We start from the raw sequence: 23816 nt of genomic DNA, 5'->3' as shown, positions 1-23816 counted from the left end.
TAACAGTTACTAAATATCGCAAGTAAAGCTCATCATTCCATGTTGAAAATCTTCAAATTTTTGCATTTTCTAGTCTCATCATCAATCCAATATAATAAAATTTTACACTACAGAAGGAGGCCATTTGACCCATCAAGTGTGTACCTGAATCTCAAAAGGTCTACACAGCTAGTCCCACTCTCCAGCTCTATCTCCGTAGCCCTCAAACTTCTTCACTTTCAAATATATATCCAGCTGTCTTTCGAAGCCTATGGAATCTGCCTGCACCACTCTCCCTGGCAGCGTATTCAAAACTCTAACAACTGAGTAAAGACTTTTCCCTCATTTCACTCCTAATTCTCTTGCTGACAACTTTGAAGTAGTGACCCTTAGGTTCTGATATACCAATCTGTGGAAACAGAATATCCTTTTTTGCCCTGTCAAAATTGCTCATAATTCTTAATATCTCAAATAGATCAGCTCTTAACCTTCTCTGCTCCAAGGAGAATAAGCCCAATCTCTCCAATATTTCCTTGTATCTAACATCCTTCATTCCTGGTATCATTCAGTAAATCTCCTTTGAATTCTCTCCATATCTTTAACATTCTTCCACACAATTAAGGTGCCCAGAATTGAACACAATGCTCCAAATGTGGTTTGATCAATGATTTGTAGATGTGTAACATCACTGCCTTGCTTTTATATTCTATGCTTCTATTTATAAACCAAAGGATATACAAGCCTTACCAACAGTTTCATCCTGTACTCTCCTCAAATTGATACTAATAAATGTACAGTCTCTCAATATTCTAATTTTCCAAAATGCATTACCTCACATTTGTCTGCATTGAATTTCATTTGCCAAGTGCCTGCCCATTTGGCCAATTTGTTAATGCCCCTCTGAAGTTGCTCGGCATCATCCTCAATTCACTATTCTCCCTTGCTTCACATTATTTGCAAATTTAGAGACTTTGCCCTCAACATCCATCTTCAAATTGTTTATATAAACCAATGTTAGGGTTACAAAAGCATACCATAAGGCTTGGAGCTTGTCCCTTGCTGTTTGCAAACATTCATTTATAATTATTTAATGGAAGAGGCTTGATTAGCAAGTTTGCAGATGACGTGGAGATAAATAGTGAGGAGAAACGCCTCAAAGCATTGGGTAAGAACAGTGGTAAATGGGATTTAAGCCAGAAAAGTACAAGGGGATGCATTTTGGGAGGACTAACAAAGCATGGTAGTACCTATGATGTACAGAGGATCAGAGGGACCTTGCTGTGCTAGCCCACAAATCCTTGAAGGCAAAAAGATGGACAAGGTGGCACATAGGATACTTACCTTCATTAGTTGAGGCATTTAATATAAGACCAGGGAGGAGATGAAATTTTAGTCATATCAGTTATCAGTTAGGCCACAGGTGGAGTATGGGTATGCAGTTCTAGTTGCCGCATTATTGGAAGGATGTCATTGCACTAGAGAAGGTACACAGAAGATTCAGCAGGATCCCGTTAGGACTGTAGTGGTTCCACAAAGATAGGTTGAGTTTTGAAGTGCACAAAAGTATGAGGGCCTTCCTAGGTAGATAGGAAGAAACATTTCCCATTGGTAGAGGGGTCAATAACCAGGGGACACAGATTTAAAGGGTAAGGGATAGGAAGCTTCAAGAGGATTGAAGGATGTTTTGTTCACCCAGAGTTTGGCGGTTATCTAGAACTCTCTGCTTGAAGTGGGGGTTGAGGTAGGAACCATCACAACATTTAAGCATTTAGATAAACACTTAAAACATCATTGCATACAAAGCTATTGGCCAAGTGCTCGAAAATGGGGCTAAAGTAGATAGGTCTTGCTTGATAACTGGAGCAGATGTAGGAGGCTGCAAAACTCCTCAACTCTAGGGACATGCCATAAAAAAAACTTAAAACTATTCCAATGTATAGCTGTAGACACGCATGGAGCTGCAGACTATAGTTTGGAGAAAATCAAAGCATTGAGTGCACAGCCATTTTCTGATCTAACTCAGACAGGTGTGGCTCAGAGGTTAACACTATTAGTTGTCATTCTCCAAAGAACTGAAAATAAAACCAGGAGTGTCATTCTAATGTTTGTTCTGCAAAGGTTCAGTCTTTAAAACTAGACATTAAACTGACACATCTTCAGTCTTTTTGGGTGGAAACAAGAAATCCCATTGTATAATTACAAAGAGGAGGAGAGTTCCTTCCAGTGTTTTGCCAATGTTTATCTCTCAATCATCACAAACAGGTTAATTAGGAAATATCATAATTGTTTGTGGGAGCTTGCACATTTTAAAACATTCACTTGTGGGATGAGTGTCACTTGGCTAGCATTTTCATTGCCCATTCTTAGTTATCCTCTTAAGGTGGTGGTGAGCTACCATCTTTAACTGCTGCAGTCCACGTGCTATAGGTAGATCCACAATACCCTTGTGAAAATTCCAGGATTTTGGCTTATCAAAGGAACAGCAATGTATTTCTAAATCAGGATGATGACTGGCTCAGAGGAAAATTCACAAATGGTGGGGTTTCAATGTTGAATCGGTTGCCCTTAGTTTTCTAGAGGATAGTGATCATGGCTTGGAAGATGCTGTCTAAGAACCTTTGGTGAATTGTTGCAGTGCATCTTGTAGATTCTATACAGATACTATTGAGCATCAGTGGTAAAGGGAATGGATGTTTGTGGCAATGGTGCTAAAGGGCTACTTTGTTCTGGATCAGGCCAAACTTTTCAGTGTTGTTGGAGCTGCACTTACCCAGTCTACTGGCAAATGTTCCATCACACTCCTGAATAGAACGTTATAGATAGTGGACAGACTTTGGGAAGTCAGAATGTGAGTCACTGCAGTATTCTTAGCCTCTGATATTGATAATGGGGTATCAGTGATGGTGATGCCATTGAATGTCAAAGGCAAGTGGTTAAGTGTGTCCTATTGGAGAGGGCCATTACCAGCATTTGTGTGGCACAAATGTTACTTGCTGTTTTTTGACCCAAACCAGGATATTGTCCAGGTCTTGCTGCATCTGAACATACACTGTTCAGTAAGAAGGGTTGCGAATGGTGCCGAACATTGTGCAAATCATTAGTGAACATAGTCAGTTCTGGTCTTGTATCAGAGAGAAGGTCATTGATGAAGCAGCTGAATCTGGTTGGACACTCCACAAGGAGCTCCTGCATTTCAATGCCTAAGCTTTAGAAGTATTCAATTGACTGTAAAGCACATTGGGACATCCTGAGATACTAAAAGGCACTATGTGAGTTGACATTTTTTACTTCTACCACCAAGATGTGCTTGGACTTGTACTTATGAATACATGGGTGCAAAGATGGGATAACCTCAATTCTTATATTACAGACGAAAATTGCTCTTCTCACATCAAGTCCCTTGTGTAGTCCTTGAAATGAATACGATGAATTTAGAAGTGGACTCAGCAGCGATTTTTTTTCCATCCAATTTAAACTGCTACAATGAGGGCATCACAAAATTTCAAGTATTACAACAAATCAATGGGTGGCAAGATAGCAATGGCATTGTGACAAACCAAAGTAGAACATTTAGGTTTCTAGGCCTCGCACATGAATGCCCTCAAGTCTAGGAGGCAACCGTGTAATCAGAATGAAGTTCATCAAGACTTATTTGGAGTTGGTGAGGAGAGGGAAGCAAAACATAAAGTTATTATAGGCCCAGTCTCACTTCAAAAGTTAAATCACAACAATATCTACAGTTACTTGGGAATCTGTTGTATTACCAATCATCTACACAGGTGAGAATTGGATTACCAAAATTTGATCTTTGAATAACTCCTTTAGAAATAATAAGGAATTATAATTTTAAAAGATTGGAAGGCTGCCGGACCTTCTAAATTTCAGTACCTGAGATATCCTGCAAGTCAACTGCAGTTTCATCTAACATACCTGATTGGTGCAGATGTCTTGGTTGGTGGAGTCTTATCCTTTTTAGCAATCTGTTTAATTTCAGAAAGACGATGTCTCATACAATTTGTCAACTGAGTGTCCAAGCGCCATATGAATATGCAGCTGTGGGTTACAAAATATGTTTGGAGAAACTTAATACTGAATATTCAAGTTGTACATTTACTATTTAGTTAATCAAAGAAAGTTTCTGCAGGGTCACTGGACCCGAAATGTTAACTTTAATTTCTCATGCTGCCTAAGCTGCTGAGGTTTTCCAGCAATTTCTATTTTTGTTACTATTTAACAATATTACAGAAAACAATTATTTTACGGAAAACTGAACTTACTATAAACCCTGAGCAAAAAATACATTTAGCAGCTGAAGGTTAGAAGAAATGAGAGTGAAGAGTAGAGAAATTGTAGTAACAGTCATGGTAAATGAGAAAAGCCCACATGGTAACAGCACTTCATAAATTATTACGACTGATTGAAGAAACACAGAAAGAGAGCACGTCACTTCGATTTAAACATGACCAAAATTATACCACACTGATAGACTGAGATTTATCATTGCAAAAAAAAATTAAAAGGAAATGAGGATTGGTGGTTTCTCAGCCATAATGGAAACCATTTTCGTGTCTGATGATTGTATGTTGGGCTCCTATGTCTAGCATACTCAGTGTCAAGTCGAAGAAATTACACATGGTACACACTCTTGGAACATTGGTCTGCGAAACTAGGGCTTTTCAATAGCAATTTATTTACAAACAAAACATCCTGCGCTCAAATTTTCCCCCACAAGTACATACCATAGAGTCCAATAGTAAGCACTCACCTGTCTCCAGAGACTGTGATGAGATACTTGCAATCATTTGTAAACTTCATGCCAGTTACAATTTCTATGGTTCAAAACAAAAGAAAACGTTTGAAAATTATTTGTACAATTTTTGCACTGTCTGCAATTATTACTAAATTCAAAATCATTCTAAACCACATGCAACAAAGATCCATTGCAGAAATTCACAAATTACTCTGTGAATTTGATCTGTTTTCAATCCAAGCTATCAGATTCAAAGTCACAATCTTTCTAAGTTCCTGATGACCCACCTGAAGGAGGGGTGCTCTAAAAGCTAGTGCCTCCAAATAAATCTGTTGGACTATATCCTGGTGTTGTGAGACTTTTAACTTTCTAAGTATAGGTTGACAAGAAGACATCACAATTTTGGATCTGGACTTTTAACACTTGAGCAATGCTAGAATTCTCAGTACAGTACATGTGAAATAAAATTTTTAAAAACTGTCAACTAATGTAGCTGGTAGTGATTTTCCTCGATAAGCAGTTTGTAAAAGCTAAACTGAATCTTCAATCAAATCCAACACAAAACCTCAAGTCAGGTTATCTTCCAAATGTATCCTTTGCCTGCTCCCAAGGATCATAACCAGTGCGACACCTAATCCCTTGGAATGAAGCCAGTCAAGTGGTTGAATAATCCACAGCCAAGTTGTATAAAATCATACCTGATACTGAGCACATAAAAAAGGTAGTACCAAAGTTGACTGTGGTTCAAATATGTTTGCACTCGGGATCACTGGCATTAAACAATTCAAAATACATTGCTAGATGAAATATTTGATTATTTTGTGCTGTTAAGCTCACAAGACTTCTTGGACGGGTTTTCGGGGGGGGGGGTGGTGCGGGCGGTTTTGGTCTGGTTGGGGGCGGATGGGGTGGAAGGGGGATGGTGTTGGATGGGGTTGTGGGGTGTGAAGGAAGGGGGGGCAACAGTGTTGTATGGGGTTGGGAGGAGGCTGGGTGGGAGCAGGGTCGGGTGGGGATGGGGGGGCTCACGCACTGTGTGCTGCTGCCTAGTCTCCTGAACGGGGAGCGGACTTAACAAAAAACCCTGAGCCCCAGAAGAAAGGCATTGAATCAATTAACCGAATAATCAATTATCCGAATGAAACAGTGCCCACCCATCTCGTTTGGATAATAGCAGTTCCTCTGTATAGAAGTTTCAGGTGTGATTGGGGAGGTTAGTGGGGAAGCAGTGTAGACATTACATTATTGATAAAGAACATAAATCGCTGAGGCCATCTGGGTACAGACTAAAGTTTTTAAAAATGTAATAGCTTTACTGGGGGTTATACTACCAGCCTTGCAGAAGTCAGAGGGAGATGGAGGAACAGATATGTAGACAAGTCACAAAGAGGCGCAAGAGGAATAGGGTCATGGTAGTAAGGGATTTCAACTTTACTAACATTAAGTGGTATTGCTTTTGCGTGAAAAGATTAGAAGGGGTGGAATTTTTAAAGTGTATACAGGACAGCTTTTTGTGCCAGGACATGTTTGTCCTGCTCGAGACAGGACAGTGCAACACCTAACCCCATGGAATGAAGCCAGTCAAGTGGTTGAACTATCAACAGCCACGCACTTTGAACATAGCAACCATAATTCTAAGCTTCAAAGTGTTTATGGAGAGGAATGAGGATAGTGCAAAAGCCAAGGGTCAAAACTGGAGGAAGATCAATTTTAAAATCATTTGACAGGATCTGGCAAACAGACTGACAGGCTGGTAAGACTACATTTGGAAAGTGGGAGTCTTTTAAAAGTAGTATACTGAGAGTTCGCAAGAGCTAGGAGCAGGAGTAGGCCACCTGGCCTCTCGAGCCTACTCCCCTATTCAATAAAATCATGGATGATCTTTTCGTGGCCTTAGCCCCACTTATCTGTCCTCTCACCCTTAATTCCTTTACTGTTCAAACAATAATCTTAGCTTTAAAAACATTTACTGAGGAAGCCATAACCATTTCATTGGGCAGGAAATTCCATAGATTCACAACCCTCTGGGTGAACAAGTTCCTTCTCAATTCAGTCCTAAATCTGCTCCCCCTAATTTTGAGACTATGCACTCTTGTCCTAGTTTCACCCACCATTGGAAACATCCTCTCTACTTCTATCCTGTCTATTCCCTTCATAATTCAATATGTTCCCATAAGTTCCCCTCTCATTCTTCAAAATTCTAACGAATATAATCCCAGTGTACTCAGTCTCTCTTCATAAACCAATCCCCTCAACTCTGGAATCAACCTAGTGGACCTCCTTTGCACCCCCTCTCGTGCCAGTACATCCCTTCTCAAGTAAGGAGCCCAAAACTGCACACACTACTCCAAGTGTGGCTTCATCAGCACCCTATTCAGTTGCAACATAACCACTCTGCTTTAAACTCAATCCCTTCAGCAATGGAGGACAAACTTCTATTTGCCTTAATTACTTGTTGTGCTTACAGACCAATCTTCTGCGATTCAAGCACAAGGCCACTCCAGTCCCTCTGCACAGCAGCATGCTGCAATTTCTTACCATTCAAGTAATTGTCCTTTTTACTATTATTCCTACCAAAATGGATGACTTCACATTTATTAACATTGTACTCCATTTGCCAGACCTTTGCCCACTCACTTAAACTATCTATGCCTCTTTGCAAAGTTTGAGAGTCCTCAGCACACTTTGGTCTACCACTCATCTCCGTGTCACCCAACTCCAAACGGGGCGGCACGGTGGCACAGTGGTTAGCACTGCTGCCTCACAGCGCCAGAGATCCGGGTTCAATTCCCGCCTCAGGCGACTGTGTGGAGTTTGCACGTTCTCCCCGTGTCTGCGTGGGTTTCCTCCGGGTGCTCCGGTTTCCTCCCACAGAGCAAATGTGGGAGGTCAGGTGAATTGGCCATGCTAAATTGCCTGTAGTGTTAGGTAAGGGGTAGATGTAGGGGTATGGGTGGGTTGCACTTCGGCGGGGCGGTGTGGACTTGTTGGGCCGAAGGGCCTGTTTCCACACTGTAAGTAATCTAATCTAATCTAATCTATGTAAACGGTGAATAACTGTGGGCTCCAACACTGATACCAGAGGTACACAACTAGTCGCTGATTGGTAACCAGAATAGCATTAATTTATTCCCACTCTTTACTTCCTGTTGGTTACCCAATCCTCTGTCCATGCCAATACATTGCCCGTAATGCCTTGCATGTTTATCTTAGCAGCAGCCTTTTGTGCAGCACCTTGTCCAAAGCCTTTTGGAAATTTAGATACACCACATCCACTCAGTTCTGATTGTCTACCGTGTTGTAATGTCTTCATAGAGTTCCAAAAGATTAGTTAAACATGACCCACCCTTCATGAACCCATGCTGCATCTGCCCAACAGGACAATTTCTATCTAGATGCCTTGCTATTTCTTCCTTCATAATCGACTTAAGTATTTTCCCCATTACAGAAGTTAAGCTCACTGGTCTGTAATTCCCCAACTTTTGTCTACCTACCTTTTTAAACAGTGGCATCACATTTGCTGTTTTCCAGTCTGCTGGAACTGCCCAAGAGTCATTTGCTATTTCTCCCACCACCTCTTTTAGCACCCTGGGATGTATTCCATCAGGGCTAGGAGACTTGTCTACTTTTAGCTCCATTTGCTTGCCCAACACGACCTCTACTGTGATAATGAAAGGGCCAAGAGTGAAGGGCAAAGACAGCAAGTCTAGGGAACCCTGGATGTCAAGAGTTTGAAGAAGAAAATGGAAGAAGCATGTGATAGGTATAGAGCACTAATAAAAGCAGGTGCAGGGGGTGCTTAAAAGAAGAGAAATTGAGAGGGCCAAGCTGAGACCATGAAATATCTTTCTCAGATAGGATTAAAGGAAACCCTAAGGCATTTTATAAGTATATTAAGAGCAAGAGGTTACCAGAGAAAGAGGAGGGCCTACTTGAGACCAAAGGGGCAATCTGTGTATGGAGCCAGGAGGACATGAGTGAGACCTTAAATATATATATTTCTCATCTACATTCACAAAGGAGAAAGACATTGCAGCTGGAGATTTCAATTGGGACAGTGAGATTCTAGAGCATGTTAAGATTAATAAGGAGGAACTTTTAGATGTTTTAGTGGGCATGCAGGTGCATATATCCCTTGGGCCTGATGAGATTCATCCCATGCTGTTACATAAAGCAAGGGAGGAGATTGCCAGAGGCCTGGCAGAGATGTTTACTCTTTTGCTGGTTATAGGTGAAGTGTCAGATGACTGAAGGATATCCAATGCAATTCCTTTGTTCACAATGGGCAGTAGGCCAATTAATTACAGACTCTAATTAGTCTGATGTCAGTGGTTATTTGAAAAGTTATTTGAAAATATTGAAGGACAGAATTAATCGACACTTGGAAAGGCAAGGATCGTCCAGGGACAGTCTGCATAGATTTACTTCACGGACGAATTTCATTGAGTCTTTTTTTGAAAAGTTGACAAAATATATTGATGAGTGTAGTGCAGTTGAAGTGGTTTACATAGTCTTCAGTAACGTCTTAGTACAGTCCCACATGGAAGGCTGGTCCGAAAGGTAAGAGCCCCATGAGATCCAAGGCAAGTTTGGAGATTAGATCCAGTACAGGCTTGCTAATAAGAGGTAAAAGGTGTTGGTGGAGGGTTGTTTTCATAATTGGAAGTCTGTGACCAGTGGTTTACCACAGTGATTGGTGCTCAGATCCTTGGTGTTTGTTAAGTATATGAAGGAACTTGTTGCAAATGTAGAAGGCACAATGGCACAAAAATTGGTGGGGTTCTTGATTGGTGAGGAGGATTGTCTCAAGCTACAGTCTGATATTGATTAGCTGGTCAACTGGGCACAGCCATGACAGATGAAATTTAATCCTGATGTGAGGGATGATACATTTTGCGAGGTTTAATAAGGGAAGGAGATAGGCAATGAATGGTTTTAAGAAACAAAGGGACCTTTGTGTAGGTCCCTGGAAGTTTCAGCACAGATAGAAAGAATTATGAAAGCAGCATATAGGATGCTTGCCTTCATTAGCAGCAGAGAAGTCTTGTTACAACTTTATAAACCATTTGTTAGACCATAGATGGAATATTGAGTGCAGTTCTGGTCACCACACTATCAGAAGGATGTGATTGCACTGGAGAGGATGCAAAGCAAGTTCACCAGGATGTTGTCTGGGATGGAAAGTCTCAGTTATGAGACACTGGATAGACTAGGTTTGTTTTCTCTGGAGCAGAGCATGTAATCGGATTCAAATATACAAAATTATGAGAGGCATTGACAAGGTAGGCAGTGACAATCTTTTCCCCACCAAGGTAGATGTGTCTAAGACCAGAGGGCATAAGTTTAAAAGGTGAGAAGTAGGTGGTTTAGAGGAGATCTTAAGAAAAGATTTTTCATGCAGATGGTGGTAGAAATATGGAAAGTATTGCCCAAGATACAAGTGGAGGCAACAGTTAAGCAGCACCTGGATGAGCACTTAAAATACCAAGGCATAATAGGCTATGGTCGAAGGGCAGGAAAATTGAATTAGTATAGTTTGGTGTTTGTTGGTCAGCTTAAACTTGGTGGGTTGAAGTGCCCATTTCTATGTTGTATGACACTAAAAATATATCTTGTAAGAAAGGAGGATTCTAGGAAGGGATAAGTCAGCTATGGAAGTTAAGGGTAGCTTTCAAACTGACATACAATATAGCAAATATTCCAGTAACCTAGAGGATTGGGAAATTTTTAAGCATGAAAAGATAACCAAAACAAAAAGACAGAGGAAAACCTTTGAGGGTAAACTTGCAAATAATATCAGGACAGATAACAAGACTTTTGTTTTATATATATATAAAGGAGGGAAATGCACCAAAGTGGAATTAGGCCACTTATAAAAGGCTGGGGAAATAATAATAGGGAAATTTGGTGGCATGGTGGCTCAGTGGTTAGCACTGCTGCCTCACAGCACCAGGGTCCCAGGTTCAACTCCAGTCTCGGGTGACTGCCTGTGTGGAGTTTGCACATTCTCCCAGTGTCTGCGTGGGTTTCCTCCTGATGCTCCAGTTTCCTCCACCAGTCCAAAGATGCGCAGGTCAGGTGAATTGGCCATGGTAAATTGCCCATAGTGTCAGGTGCCTTAGTCAGAGGTAAATAGAGGGTAGGAGAATGGGTCTGGGTGGGTTACTCTTCGGAGGGTCAGTGTGGACTTGTTGGGCCAAAGGGTCTGTTTCCATACTGCAGGGATTCTAATCTTCTAATATTATGAAGGTCATGGACAGGATAGGTGGGAAGCTGCTGTTTCCCTTTGTTGAACAGTCAATGCCAAGAGGGCATAACTTTTAAGGTGAAGGGCAGGAGGTTTAGAGGGCATTTGAGCAATTTTTTTTTTTAATCCAGGGGTTGGTGGGAATATGGAATGCACTGCCTGGAATGCCTGCAGGAAACCTTAACCTTGAAACCCATTTATCTCTCAACCACAAGCCTCATTCCTGATGAAGGGCTTATGCCCGAAACATTGATTCCCCTGCTCCTCAGATGCTGCCTGACTAGCTGTGCTTTTCCAGCACCACACTCTCGACCCTAAATTTCATTTCCAACTGATCTGACCTTCTGACCAACCCATCTACATTTTCCTGTAGTCTAAGACCTTCTTCCTCACTATAACCATCAGCCAACCTTGGTGCAACCCACAAACTTCAGATCGCCCCACATTCTTATCTATTATATGCATGTATCCATCATGAACAATAAGGGACCCAGCATGGATGCCAGTCGTATGCAACTGCACACCAGGTGTCACACAAACAAACTTCAACCATCATCCTCCATCTCCAACCATTAAGCCAATTTGGACCCATCTTGCCAAATTACCTTGGATCCTCCATACTTTGATCATCTTCATCAGTTTCCCATTTGGATCTTTGTCAAAGGCTTTGCTGAAATCCATATAAACTACATGGATTTATCTAAACAGTCGGTCGCCTCCTCGATAAATTCAAAGATTTGTTAGGCGCGATCTCGTGACAAAGCCATGCTGATAGTCCCTGATCAAACTTGGTCAGTTGGAGATTAATTCTTTTCGTCAGGATTTTCAATAGTTTCCCGACCACGAATGTGAGAGTCACTTGTCTGTAATTCCCTGGCTTATCCCTAGCTCCCTTCTTGAAAAGTGGAACCACATTAGCTACCCTCCAGTCCTCTAGAATGTCCACTGTAATCAGAGACATATTGAAAATCTGGGTCAAAGCCCCTGTAATTTCATCCCTTCTTCACACACCAGTCTGGGATATCACAGGAAGACTCAGGCAAGAGATCCCCAATGCTTCAGCTAGACAGCCAGATGCTGCCTTCACAAGTGAGCCAGCATATTCTGCGCTGAAAGCCTATTTGTCCTCTGTTACAAGTGAACCTTTAATATTTTTTTTCATAAATGTATAATTTCTTTGTCCAATTAAATAATGCATCATACCTAATTGCTGCTGTTTAAATTCAAATTATCTGAAATTGCTTACAAATGACCAACTGCCTATTACATAATTGTGATCATAAACTCCTACAATCTAACATTAACTGCCCTTGATAAAATGTGAATTCCTTCTTGAATTGCTGTTACACGCACACTGCTATTAGATGGGGAGTTCAGGATTTTAAACCATTGTCAATGAAGGAATGAAATGGTTTGGAAGAGAATTTGCAGGTTGCTGTGTTCTCATGCACAGGTGCTGCTGCTATAACTCGCTGTAACACGATTGATGAATTGACGTCACCTTTTCTAAAGCTTGAACTTTTAAAATAGGTGTTACAGGTTTTAAAATAGACTGTAATGCAATTACATTGGCAACACTTTAAGCACGGTTTCTAAAGCTTAATTATTCTATAATGTGGGGTCCACATGAAAGCAATTAACACCTTACAGAAGAACTGACTGTATCTGCTGTCCTTGTCCTTCTGGATTATTGTGGTTCTAAGTTTGTCAGGTATTCTTTAGTAATTTCTGTAGGGCATGCATTCCATTCATGGCTGTAGCAATTAGCTGACAGTGGGTTTCATCACTGAAAAACATCCATATTGAAGAATCGCACATTTCTTCCATATGGCAGATATGGTACTGGATATTCACCAAGGAAGAAAAGCTACGTCTAAGGATTTTTAAAATTCAATGTTTTTGAAAGTACAGAAAAGTTAAATAATGCTGATCAGTGGGGTAATGTAAGGAGTACCTGAATGGCCAAACATGCTGGCTACACATTCCCCAGTGTAGAAGTCAAAGATGGAAATATTTTTGTCTGAACAACTAGTGGCTACAAATGTTCCAGAGGGATCCATCTGAACCTAGAAACCAAACAGACAGAAATATGTTGGGTACCTCAACCAAAGTTTGAAATACTCAAAAGAGAAATCCACCATGTTTATTTGTGTTGCCAAATTAACAATTCAAAGGCCACTAACGTAAAAGAATACAGACAATTTTTAAAATTACCAATTGAAGACCAAAAAATGAAATTGTTTTGAATGTCAACATTGTGTACCACAGAATCCAATTACTTCCTCTACAAAGAGCATTTTTAAAAAAACATTTTTATAAAAAACTTTTTCAAATCTTTTACAAAAGCAACAATATTAAAAAAACAGAATACAAAGAGACAAAGGGCACTTTACTCAAATTTATTTGCATTCAAATTTGCTTCCATTACTGTAACAGTAAAGATGCCCCAGCTCAATCTTCCTTTTGTAAAAGCAAATACTTCTAATGATCGTCTAATGACAACTCACGTGGGTTGGGAGCTGTCAGATGATGCAGGAAAATAAACAGTACAAATTTGCTCATAGATCAAGTAGACTGAACAATCCAGTCTGATTTCAGCAGATGGAAAGAATAATATGAAGCTATGAAAATGACACATCAAGACTGCAAACCAAATCTGAACAACCTTTATGGCTTTTGAAATATACCACTGGTGCGGTTTTCAAATTGTTTTGGGGGAGCTACTTAATGCTGCAAATATATGCATACTCTTAAATGGAATCCCATCATAATTTTTAAAAGATAGAATGACTGAACAATAACTGGCGTTTAGATAGTGTCTTTAAGGTAACCAAAACTGTGCAAGGTGTTTCACAGGACTGTTGTTAAAAATTGCCACTGAACCACAAAAAAGACCAGATGACTAAACATCTCAAAGAGATGGTTTCAAGAGCAGCTGAAAGTTGGACACAGTGGGTTTTCCTTCCTTTATTGTTGGTAGTGAGCAGGATGACCTCAGGCTGCAGTCTGATACTGATCAGTTGGTAAATTGGGCAGAGAAATGGCAGATGGAATTTAATCCTGATAAGCATGAGATGGCACATTTGGGGAGGTCTAATATGAAATGATATACACAATGAATGATAGGCCCCCTTGGGAGTACTGAAGAACAAAAGGTTCTTTGTGTACCTATCCATAGATCCCTGAAAGTGTCAGCACAAATAGTGGTGAATATGGGATGCTTGCCTTCATTAGCCGAGGCATAGAATACAGGAGCAGGGAAGGTTTTACTGCAATTTTCTAAAACATTGGTTAGGCCACAGAATTCGGTGTTCAGTTCTGTCTGCCACACTATTTGAAGGGTGTGATCATATTGGAGAGTGGAGGAGAGTTGCCAGGGATGAAAAGTCCAGTTATGAGGAGAGACTGAATAAGCCATGTTTGTGTTCCTTGAAGCAGAGGAGACTAAGTTTGGGGATGGGTTGGGAGTAGGGTATGGTGGTTTGAGTTTGATTGAGATATACAACATTTTAAGAGGCATACACAATGTAGATCATGAGAATCTTTCCCCCATGTCAGATGTGTCTAAGACCGTATGGAATAGGTTTAAGGTTAAGGTTAGAGGGGATCTGCAGAATATCTTTTCAACCAGAGGGTGGTAGAAACATGGAACATGCTGACTGAGAGGGTGGTGGAGGCAGATACTCTCACAGCATTTAAGATGTTACCTTGACGTTGTACAGTACATTGGTGAGACTTATTCTGGAGTACTGTCTCCAATTCTGGTCTTCCTGTTAGAGAACGGGTATTAAGCAGCTGGAGAGAGATCAGAAGAGATTTGCCAGGGTGCTGCCAGGAATGGAGGGTTTGAGATTTAAAAGAGGGGCTGGGTAGGCTGGGATTTTTTTCACTGCAGCGCAGGAGGTTGAGGATTGACCTTAAAAAGGTTTACAAAATAATTAAGGGTATAGGTAAGGCAGGTGTCTTGTCCAGAGGGTGGGAGATTTCAAGACTAGTGGGTATATTTTTAAGCTGAGAAGAGAAAGATTGAAAGAAGACATAAGGGGTCATTTTTGTTTTAAACAGAGTTGTTGGTGTGTAGAATGAACTTCCAGAGGAAGTGCTGGATGCAGGTACAGTTATAACATTTAAAAGACATTTCGATAAGCATATGTTTGGAGGGATATTGACCAAGTGCAGACAGATGGGACTAGTTTATTGAATCAAAGGGTCTGTTACCATGTTGTATTACTCTGTAAGCATCTAAACAACCAATTAAAATGCTAGGGCATAGTAGGCTGTGGACAAGTGCTATCCTCTATCAAAAACTTGCCTCTCGACTCCTTTAAATACTTTCTCCCTTTTACCTTAAACCTGTTTCCTTTGCTAACTGACATTTCTATCATGGGTAAAAGACTTGATTATCTATTCTATTCATGCCTCTCAATTGTGTAAACTTCTATCAGGTTTCCTCTCAGCCTCTGATGCTCAAGTGAAAACAAACCAAGTCTCTAAATCTCTCCTCATAGCTATTACCCGCTAAACCTGACAACATAACCTGGTAAATCTTTTCTGTACTCTCTCCAAAGCCTACACGTCTTTCTAATTGTGTGACAACCATAACTGTACACATTATTCCAAATATGCCGAAGTAAAGCTGTATACAGCTGCAATATTACTTGCCAATGTTGAGACTATATGCACTGACCGATTAAGGCAAGTGTGACATATGTCTTCTTGACCACCTTATTTATTAATGTTGCCACTTTTAGGGAACTGTGGATCCCTCTAGTTGCTGATGCAACTAAGGGTTCTGCCATTTATCGTACACTTCCCTCCTGCATTAGATCTTCCAAAATGCAACACCTTGCATTTGTCCAGACTAAACTCCATCTGCCATTTTTTTTTGCTGAAGGCTCCAGCCTATCTATATCCTACTGTCTCCTCTGGCAATCCTTCTATCTGCAGCTCCCCAATTTGTGTTGTATCCAGACTTGTAATCAAGCCTCCTTCAAATATTTTCTACACATTATAAACAACAGGGTCCCACCACTGATCACAGTTCTCCAGTAAGAAAACCACCCTTCTACCACTCGGTTTATGACTCAGCCAGTTTTTAAAAAATCCATTTTACCAGCTCACCATGGCTCCCATGTGAGTTCACCTTTTGCATCAGCGTGCCATGATGTACTTGTCAAAAGACTTGTGAAAGACCATATGGACAACACCTACCACCCTGTTCTCAATCATTTTTGGCACTTGCTCAAAAGCAGATATCAAATTTGAGAGAATCTACCTTCTCTGCACAAAGCCATGCTGTCTATCACTAGGAAGTCCATATTATTTCAAACGTGAGTGTGTGTGAGATGAAAAGCATTAAGGTAGACAAGTTCCCAGAATGCAGGATACAGCAGGCAAGAAAATTGCTGGGGCCTTGAATGAAATCTTATAAGATGACACAGGAGAGATCCCATAGGGCTGGACAATAGTCAACACAATAATAGTAACAAACAAGTCCATATTTTTCCAAATGTGAGTAAATTCTAAGAATCTTCTCCCATAATTTCCCTACCACTGACATAAGGCTCCCCAGCCGGTAATTTCCCAGTTTATCGCGGTTACCCTCCTTAAACAGAAGGAGCAACGTTGGCTATTCTGCAGTCCTTGAGGACTTCTCCTGTGCCTTCATACAACACCCCAGCAATTTTCTCAACTGCGTTTTTTGGCATTCTAGATAGATCCTGGGGGCTTGTCTTAATATGTTTCAAAACACCCAACACCACCTCCTTTTTTTACATCAACATGTCCTAGAATATCAACATACTCCTCAAGACTCATTCATCTTTGTGAATACCAATGTTAAAGTATCGTTAAGGATAGTACCCACTTCCTCTGGCTCTGTGTAAAAATTGCCTTTGTCCTCGAGTGGACATACTCTTTTCCCAGCCTCCCTCTCGCTCCTTGTGTATAAAATACTTTGGGATTTTCCTTAGTCTTGATTTGCAAAGACTTCTTAAGGCCCTTTTTAGCCCTTCTAATTCCTCGTTTGAGTTCTTTCCTATCTGTGTATTCTTCAAGGGCTCGGTCTTCAATTTCTTAAACATTAAATAGGCTTCCTTTCTCTTTTTGACACAGCTCTCAATGAGTCATCCTTCTCCTTCACTTTCACAGGAACATGCTAGTCGTTAAGTCAAATCAAATGACCAGCGGTAGTTTGTTCTCTGACCCATGTCTATAGCACCAAAGGGCCTGTTTCAATGCTGTATGACTCTCTATATAGCACAGAGTTTTGTCAGCTGAAGAGGTGGCTGCCAGTTAAAATGGGGAACTGGCTGAAGTTAGATGGCGTCAGGCCTGAAGCGTGAAATTAGTTTTGCTCTTCATAGATAGAACCTCATCTGAGCATTTCCAGCATTTTCAGTTACTTTAGAATTAGACAAGTGTAAATATACAGGAAACTAGCAAAACTGGAGGAGATTAAAGATAGAAAGGGGAAAGATTTAGATGGATTTAAGTAGAGAGATAAACATTTTAAAGGTAAGTTCAAAGCACTGCTTATCCAGGAACCAACATAAATCAGTGAGCACAGAAGTGATGAGTGAATGGAACTTGATATTGGATCATTGGTTCAAAAAAAATCTCAGTGACTATATTTAAATTTTTTGTACATTAGGAACATTTATTACTGTTTATGAAAGAAGGATTGGAAAAGTGGAATGTTGCACCTGTAAGATGTGGAAAATCATGGACCCTACTAATGTCCTAGTTGACCACATATACAGGACAGGCTTCCAGCTGCAGAGACTGGAGCTTCACATTTACGGTCCAAATGGCAACTGGAGACACTGCAGCATGCTCAAGAGGCTCAGAGTTAGAGACTGCAAGTTCAGAGAGATGGTCATACCACAGCTTAAGGGCCTAGGTGACTGTCAGGCAGTCCAAAAGAAATAAGCAGATGGAACAATCAACAAAATTGGTGACAAAATACTGGATCCCTTTATCCCAATCATTAACATCAATTATAAATAGTTGAAGCACCAATATAATTGATTTTTAAAAATCCCAGCTTCATTTCTTGTGAGCTAGCCATCTTTCTACTCATGCTAATATATTATCCAATACCATGAAATCTTAGCATGGGTTATGTGGACTCTGATCAAGTATCTTGCAGAAGATTACGCACACTACATCTGTTGGTTCCCTTTAATCTATCCTGCTTGTTACATCCTCAAAGAGCCCCAATAAAATTTGGCAAACATGTTTTCCTTTTCATAAAAGGAAGTTGACTCAGTCCAATTATACTACGGGTTGAAATGTCTTGCTACTTGCGTAATAATGAATTCCAGCATTTCCCAATGACATATCAAGTTGTGACCTATAGATTTCTACTTCCTTGTCTCCATTCTTTCTAGAACACAGGCTAGAAATTGGTGGATTAATTATTTGCAAATAATATTTTTTGCTCATCTGATCCAATTTTGGTACCAGGATATTTTGGTCCTCTTTCTCTTGTCTCCAGGAAAGACTGGAGGGATTAAATCCTACCCCAACTCCTGGCTAAGTATAAAGCTACCTGTGCATCCTCATACCACCTCACCAAATACTGGAAACCCTTCTTCTAAATTCAGTCAAAAAAACTTGACGAGTGATCATCTTATCACTTTCCATTCAACACACCACTTAGCTTACTAACTTTGATAGTCTCATAAATGAGGCTCTGGATCTTTAAGCCTTGGAATACTTGTTACTGCTGTTCAAACAAAAAGGTAAGTTTTGACCTTGAGCACTGACCCTGCACTGATCAGACCAATCAGACATCAAGGCCAGCAAAGTGGGGTTCCAGTGGAGGGCGAGTTAAAAAGAGTGAAGTGGTAATCCGACTGGGATTGCCTCTCCTTGGAAGATTTGACTCATGTTTAGAAACTACAGGTGCTGCATTTGTTCATTTTTATTACTACATGATCGTTACATATTTGATTACACAAGTCTGCATAGGAATGTTCGATGCAAGTCACACTGCAATTTAGCCTTTGAACTTCAAACATCTTCAGAGTTTAGAGACAGGCCCTTTAGCCCAACTCATCCATGCCGACCAGGTTTCGTAAACTGTACTTGTCTCATTTGCCTGTATTTGGCCCACATCCCTCAATTTCTTTTGAGTTCTAAAGTTTCTTGATCAGTAAGATTACAACTCATGTATCCAACATCTTTGTAGCCAATTCTAAGACCTTAGGATGCAGTAGTATAGATTTTTGTAAAGCATTATATCCTTTGTAAAATTAGTGAAAACATGGCATTGAAAAAAAAGTTTTATTTCATATGTGAAGACTTGTAATCCTTACTTTGAGCAGGATTCCATCTTCACTCTGTGAACCTTTGAAACATTTCTTTTGTTTCCCACTGCCGATGGTAAAAACCCTGCAATGTCAACATAAAAAGTAGTTTAATTTTAGTAAAAGGAATCAGATAAAATACATTCTCTTCTTGCCTTTTCATTCCTTCATTTTGGACTACTGGGAATAATTTCATGCCTTATATGTAAGTAGTGTCAAGACAGAACTTCAAATAACAACACCTACCAATGTTATTTGCATTTCTAACTTCAAAGATTGACTGAATTCTGCCCGCCATTATTGCAGTAAAGAATTGAAGGATAACTATTGGGAATAGGAAGTCGGGTTCATCTTTCCACTGTTCTGAACTGAGTTCTGAAGAAGGGTTACTGGATCTAAAACATAACTGTTTTCTCTCCACAGATGCTACCAGACCTGCTGGGTTTTATTCAACTATTTTTCATTGCTTCTTTACTTCTTTGCTTTCAGCTTTCCCCTCTCCAGTCTTGTAGTCAGAATCCAATTCTACGATAACCCTAGCCAAGATCAGCAAAGAAGAATCATCACACCTTCGATCTTCCTCGTCTGCACAATTCAACTGTTAACTAATTAAATTCAAAAGGTAGATAAGCAAGAGTGAAGTAACATCCAATAGTCCTGAATACATTTTAAATTTATACAGCACAATGTTCTGTCGTGAGTCAATCAAGTAATTCTGCTCACAAAATAACATTTTGCTTCTATAATCAGTGATACCTACTCATCCATAATGTAATTAGAACAAACCACAATTCCTCAGTTTCCATCCTTATAATCAGCCAAAAATTAGGGGTGACGGGGTTGGGAAGATGTTGAGAGAAGAACCACCAAAGAAGGAAACAATGTTTGCTAACAGACAGAAAGTGATGTCAAACTAATCCTGGCAACCATAGACTTGGCAGGTCACCTGCTTATGTTTGCCATATGGAAAGCAGTGCACAGAAGAAAATTGCAGAATACCATACATGGACAAGATATAAACTACAGGCTCATTAATGATATACTTGTATTCTATATTAATAGAATGCACTGCACTTGTACATCCAGATCAGATCCCTCCTCACTCTAAATGGGATTAATATCCAAACTACTTTCCAAAATGAGCTATGGAAAAAATTTATTTCTAGATTAATTCACTCTTCACTTTGATTCTAATTTGAAAGTGGTTAGATGTCGTCAATACCACGTTTAAAAACTTCAGGATTTACGCTGAAATTATATAATACGAGAGGGTGATAAGAAACCAGGTGAATGGCAATATAGATCAGATACTAAATGTAACCTGCAACTTTACATCTAATAAAGGGTAAGGCAGAGAGTCTAATTGAACTTATGACTTTACGTCAGCAAGGGGATGGGGACTGGAAACTGAGCTCTGCCTTTCCAGTTTTTTATTAATTCATTTTGTGGGATGTGGACATTGTTGGTGGGCCAGAATTTTTTGCCCATCACTAGTTGCCCTTGAGAAGGTGGTGGTGAGCTGCATTCTTGAACCGCTGCAGTCCACCTGCTGTGGGTTGACCCAGAATGCCATGAGGGAGGGAATTCCAGAATTTTGACTCAGCTACAGTGAAGGAACAGCGATATATTTCCAAGTCAGGATTGTGAGTGACTCAGAGGTGAGCCTGAAGGTGGGTGTGCTCCCATATATCTGCTACCCCTGTCCTTCTAGATGGAAGTGGTCATGGGGCTTAGAAGGTTTTGTCTGAAGATATGTGGTGAATTTCTGCAATGCATCTTGTAGATAGTACACACTACTGCTACTGAGCATCGGTGGAGGGGGGATTTGATTCTTGTGCATGTAGTGACAACAGGCGGTCTTGGAGGGTGTCAAGCCTCTTGAGTGCTGTTGGGGTTGCATTCATCCAGGCAAAAAAGTGGGGAGTATCCCAGCACACTTCTGACCTATAGATGATGGACAGGTTTTGAGGAGTCAGGAGGTGAGTTACTTGCTGCAGCATTCCTAGCCTCTGATCTGCTCTTGTAGCCATTGTGTTTATGTGGTGAGTCCCAAAGAATTTATGGTTAATGTTAAAACCCAGGATGTCGATAGTGGGAGATTCAGTGATGGTAACACCACTGAATATCAAGGATGGTGTTTAGATTGTCTCTTATTCATGATGGTCATAGCCTGGCATTTGTGGCAGGGTAGCACAGTGGTTAGCACTGCTGCCTCACAGCACCAGGGTCCCAGGTTCAATTCCAGCATCAGGTGACTGTCTATGTGGAGTTTGCCCACATTCTTCCTGTGCCTGCGTGGGTTTCCTCTGGGTGCTCCGGTTTCCTCCCACAGTCCAAAGATATGCAGGTCAGGTGAACTGGTCATGCTAAATTGCCCATAGTGTTAGGTGCATTAGTCAGAGGGAAATGGGTCTGGGTGGGTTACTCTTCGGAGGGTCGGTATGGACTGGTTGGGCTGAAGGGCCTGTTTCCACACTGTAGAAAATCTAATCTAATCTAATCTTGTGTGGCACAAATGTTACTTACCATTTGTCAGACTAAGCCTGGATTTTGTCGACATCTTGCTGCAGTTGGACACTGACTGATTCAGAATCTGAGTCGTGAATGGTACTGAGCATTGTACAGTCATCAGCAAAGATCCCTACTTCTGACCTTATGATGGAGGGAAGGTCATTGATGAAGCAGCTGACGATGGTTGGGCCAAGGACACTACCTCGGGTGGGTTGTGCTTCGGCGGGTTGGTATGGACTTGTTGGGCCGAAGGGCCTGTTTCCACACTGTAATATAATCTAATCTACCCTGAGGAATTCCTGCATGGATGTGCTGGAGCGGAAATGACTGACCTCCAATAACTACGACCATCTCCCTCTATGTCAGGTATGGCTCCAACCACTAGACAGTTTGTCCCCTGATACCCATTGATGCCAGTTCTGCTAGGGCTCGTAATTGGCCAGGTTGGATTTGTCCTGCTTTTCATATACAGGACATATTTAGGCAGTTTTCAACATTGTCAGGTAGATACCAATGTTGTCACTGTACTGGAACATTTTGACTAGGGGAGTGTATAGTTCTGGAGCACAAGTCTTCAGTATTATTGCTGGAATGTTGTCAGTTACAGATGGTATAGGGCAGGGTAAAACTGAAGGACAGATAAGTAGGTGGATAATGTTCTCAACACACTGCAACAGCAACATTTTCTTAAACTTTTCAAGACACTAAGTAAATTGACACTTGTGCTTTTATAGTTACCAGACATACTTCACCTAATTAACACTCAAATTACTAAATTAATTTTACTCTAGGTCACACAATTTGACTTGAGAAATGCTTGATGCATGACTGACTAACAAAAATAGAAGGGCTTCAATCTCAAAAACTAAAGATTCTCACTTTGAAAGAGAGACCATGTATCCCTTCCCCACCAAAGGAAGAAAACATACCTAATATTTCTGTCCTGGCAGCCAATAGCTACATATTTCCGCATGATATCAATATCCATGTCGTATAATGATGTTTTTCCAACTACATGGTGAGTTCGTGTAAACTGAATTCCATCAACGGACTGCCAAAAGAAAATTTATATTGCCTGAAAGACAAGTTCAAGTACTAGGATCTCTCAAGACCATTGCTCTGTAAAGATTTGGATTACAAACCATTCCTGTAGATAAGAAAAATAATTACCCCCAGCAAAAAGTTTGTGGGAGAGGAGAACAGCATGTAAACAAACAAACATGAGACACAATAATTTTTCATTTATTAAAAAAAGACTTGCAGCTCTGTGCAACCATCAAGAGCAATACCAGAAATCAGTTTTGTGTGTGGAGATTAAGCTATTATCCAACAAATGAGTCATCTGTTTTTGCTGAAAGCAGAACCATTTCCTTAAAAGCCCTCAAAATTTTCTACCAAGTATCCCACTATTAGCTGAATTAATATTTGATAGGACAGAGTGAGTTTTAAATATCAGTTGCAAAAATTTAAAACAATCTGCAAGAGTGGTGGAACTTGGTGGTGTTGGGGGTATTAATCTTATTTTGGAGTATGTTATTTAAATGGAATGCTATGGGCCCAGAGAGATCTGAGCATTTTCAACATGTAGCACAAGTAGTTACTATTCAGGGAAAGTAATCAAGTCAAATAGAATTTTAGTATTTATTGCAAGGTGGCTGGAATATAAATGCAGTTTAAGTCAGATTCAAAGAAAGTGCCACCGGACTTAAACAAAGAGCTTCTCTCTGTTGTTTAAAAACAAAATTCACTCTCAGAGGATGGGTGTTGCTGGCTGACCTGGCTGACCCATCCCTAACTGACCTTGTGAAGAGGGTACTGTGCTTTGTTGAAGCGTTGCAATCCATGTGCTGCAGGTAGAACCAGAGAATGTCCTTTGGAGGAAATTCCAGGATTTTGACCCAGTGAAATGAAGGGACAGCATCGTGTTTCCAAGTCAGAATAGTGAGTGGATTTGAGGGGAAGATGGTGGCGTTCTCATGTATCCATTGCCCTTGTCCTTCTAGACAGAAGTGGTCAT

General features: G+C 40.5%; 1 protein-coding gene across 3 annotated transcripts in view; it reads right to left on the bottom strand.

Moving 5' to 3' along the window:
- Positions 1-23816, bottom strand: part of LOC140454446 (mitogen-activated protein kinase-binding protein 1-like) — a 181230-nt gene that overhangs the window by 66618 nt on the left and 90796 nt on the right. For all 3 annotated transcript variants that reach the window (XM_072549189.1, XM_072549190.1, XM_072549191.1), the window contains exons 15-19: positions 22729-22850; positions 19298-19373; positions 12931-13042; positions 4745-4808; positions 3910-4032 (exon numbers count right to left, since the gene is read on the bottom strand). In XM_072549189.1, coding sequence (XP_072405290.1) covers positions 3910-4032; positions 4745-4808; positions 12931-13042; positions 19298-19373; positions 22729-22850 — 497 coding nt within the window. The remainder of the gene's footprint in view (positions 1-3909; positions 4033-4744; positions 4809-12930; positions 13043-19297; positions 19374-22728; positions 22851-23816) is intronic.

Source organism: Chiloscyllium punctatum, chromosome 29 (genome assembly GCF_047496795.1).
Source record: "Chiloscyllium punctatum isolate Juve2018m chromosome 29, sChiPun1.3, whole genome shotgun sequence".
NCBI classification, from domain to species: Eukaryota; Metazoa; Chordata; class Chondrichthyes; order Orectolobiformes; family Hemiscylliidae; genus Chiloscyllium; species Chiloscyllium punctatum.
The sequence above is the reverse complement of the archived record's forward strand: the minus strand, read 5'-3'. Positions and strand labels throughout refer to the sequence as shown.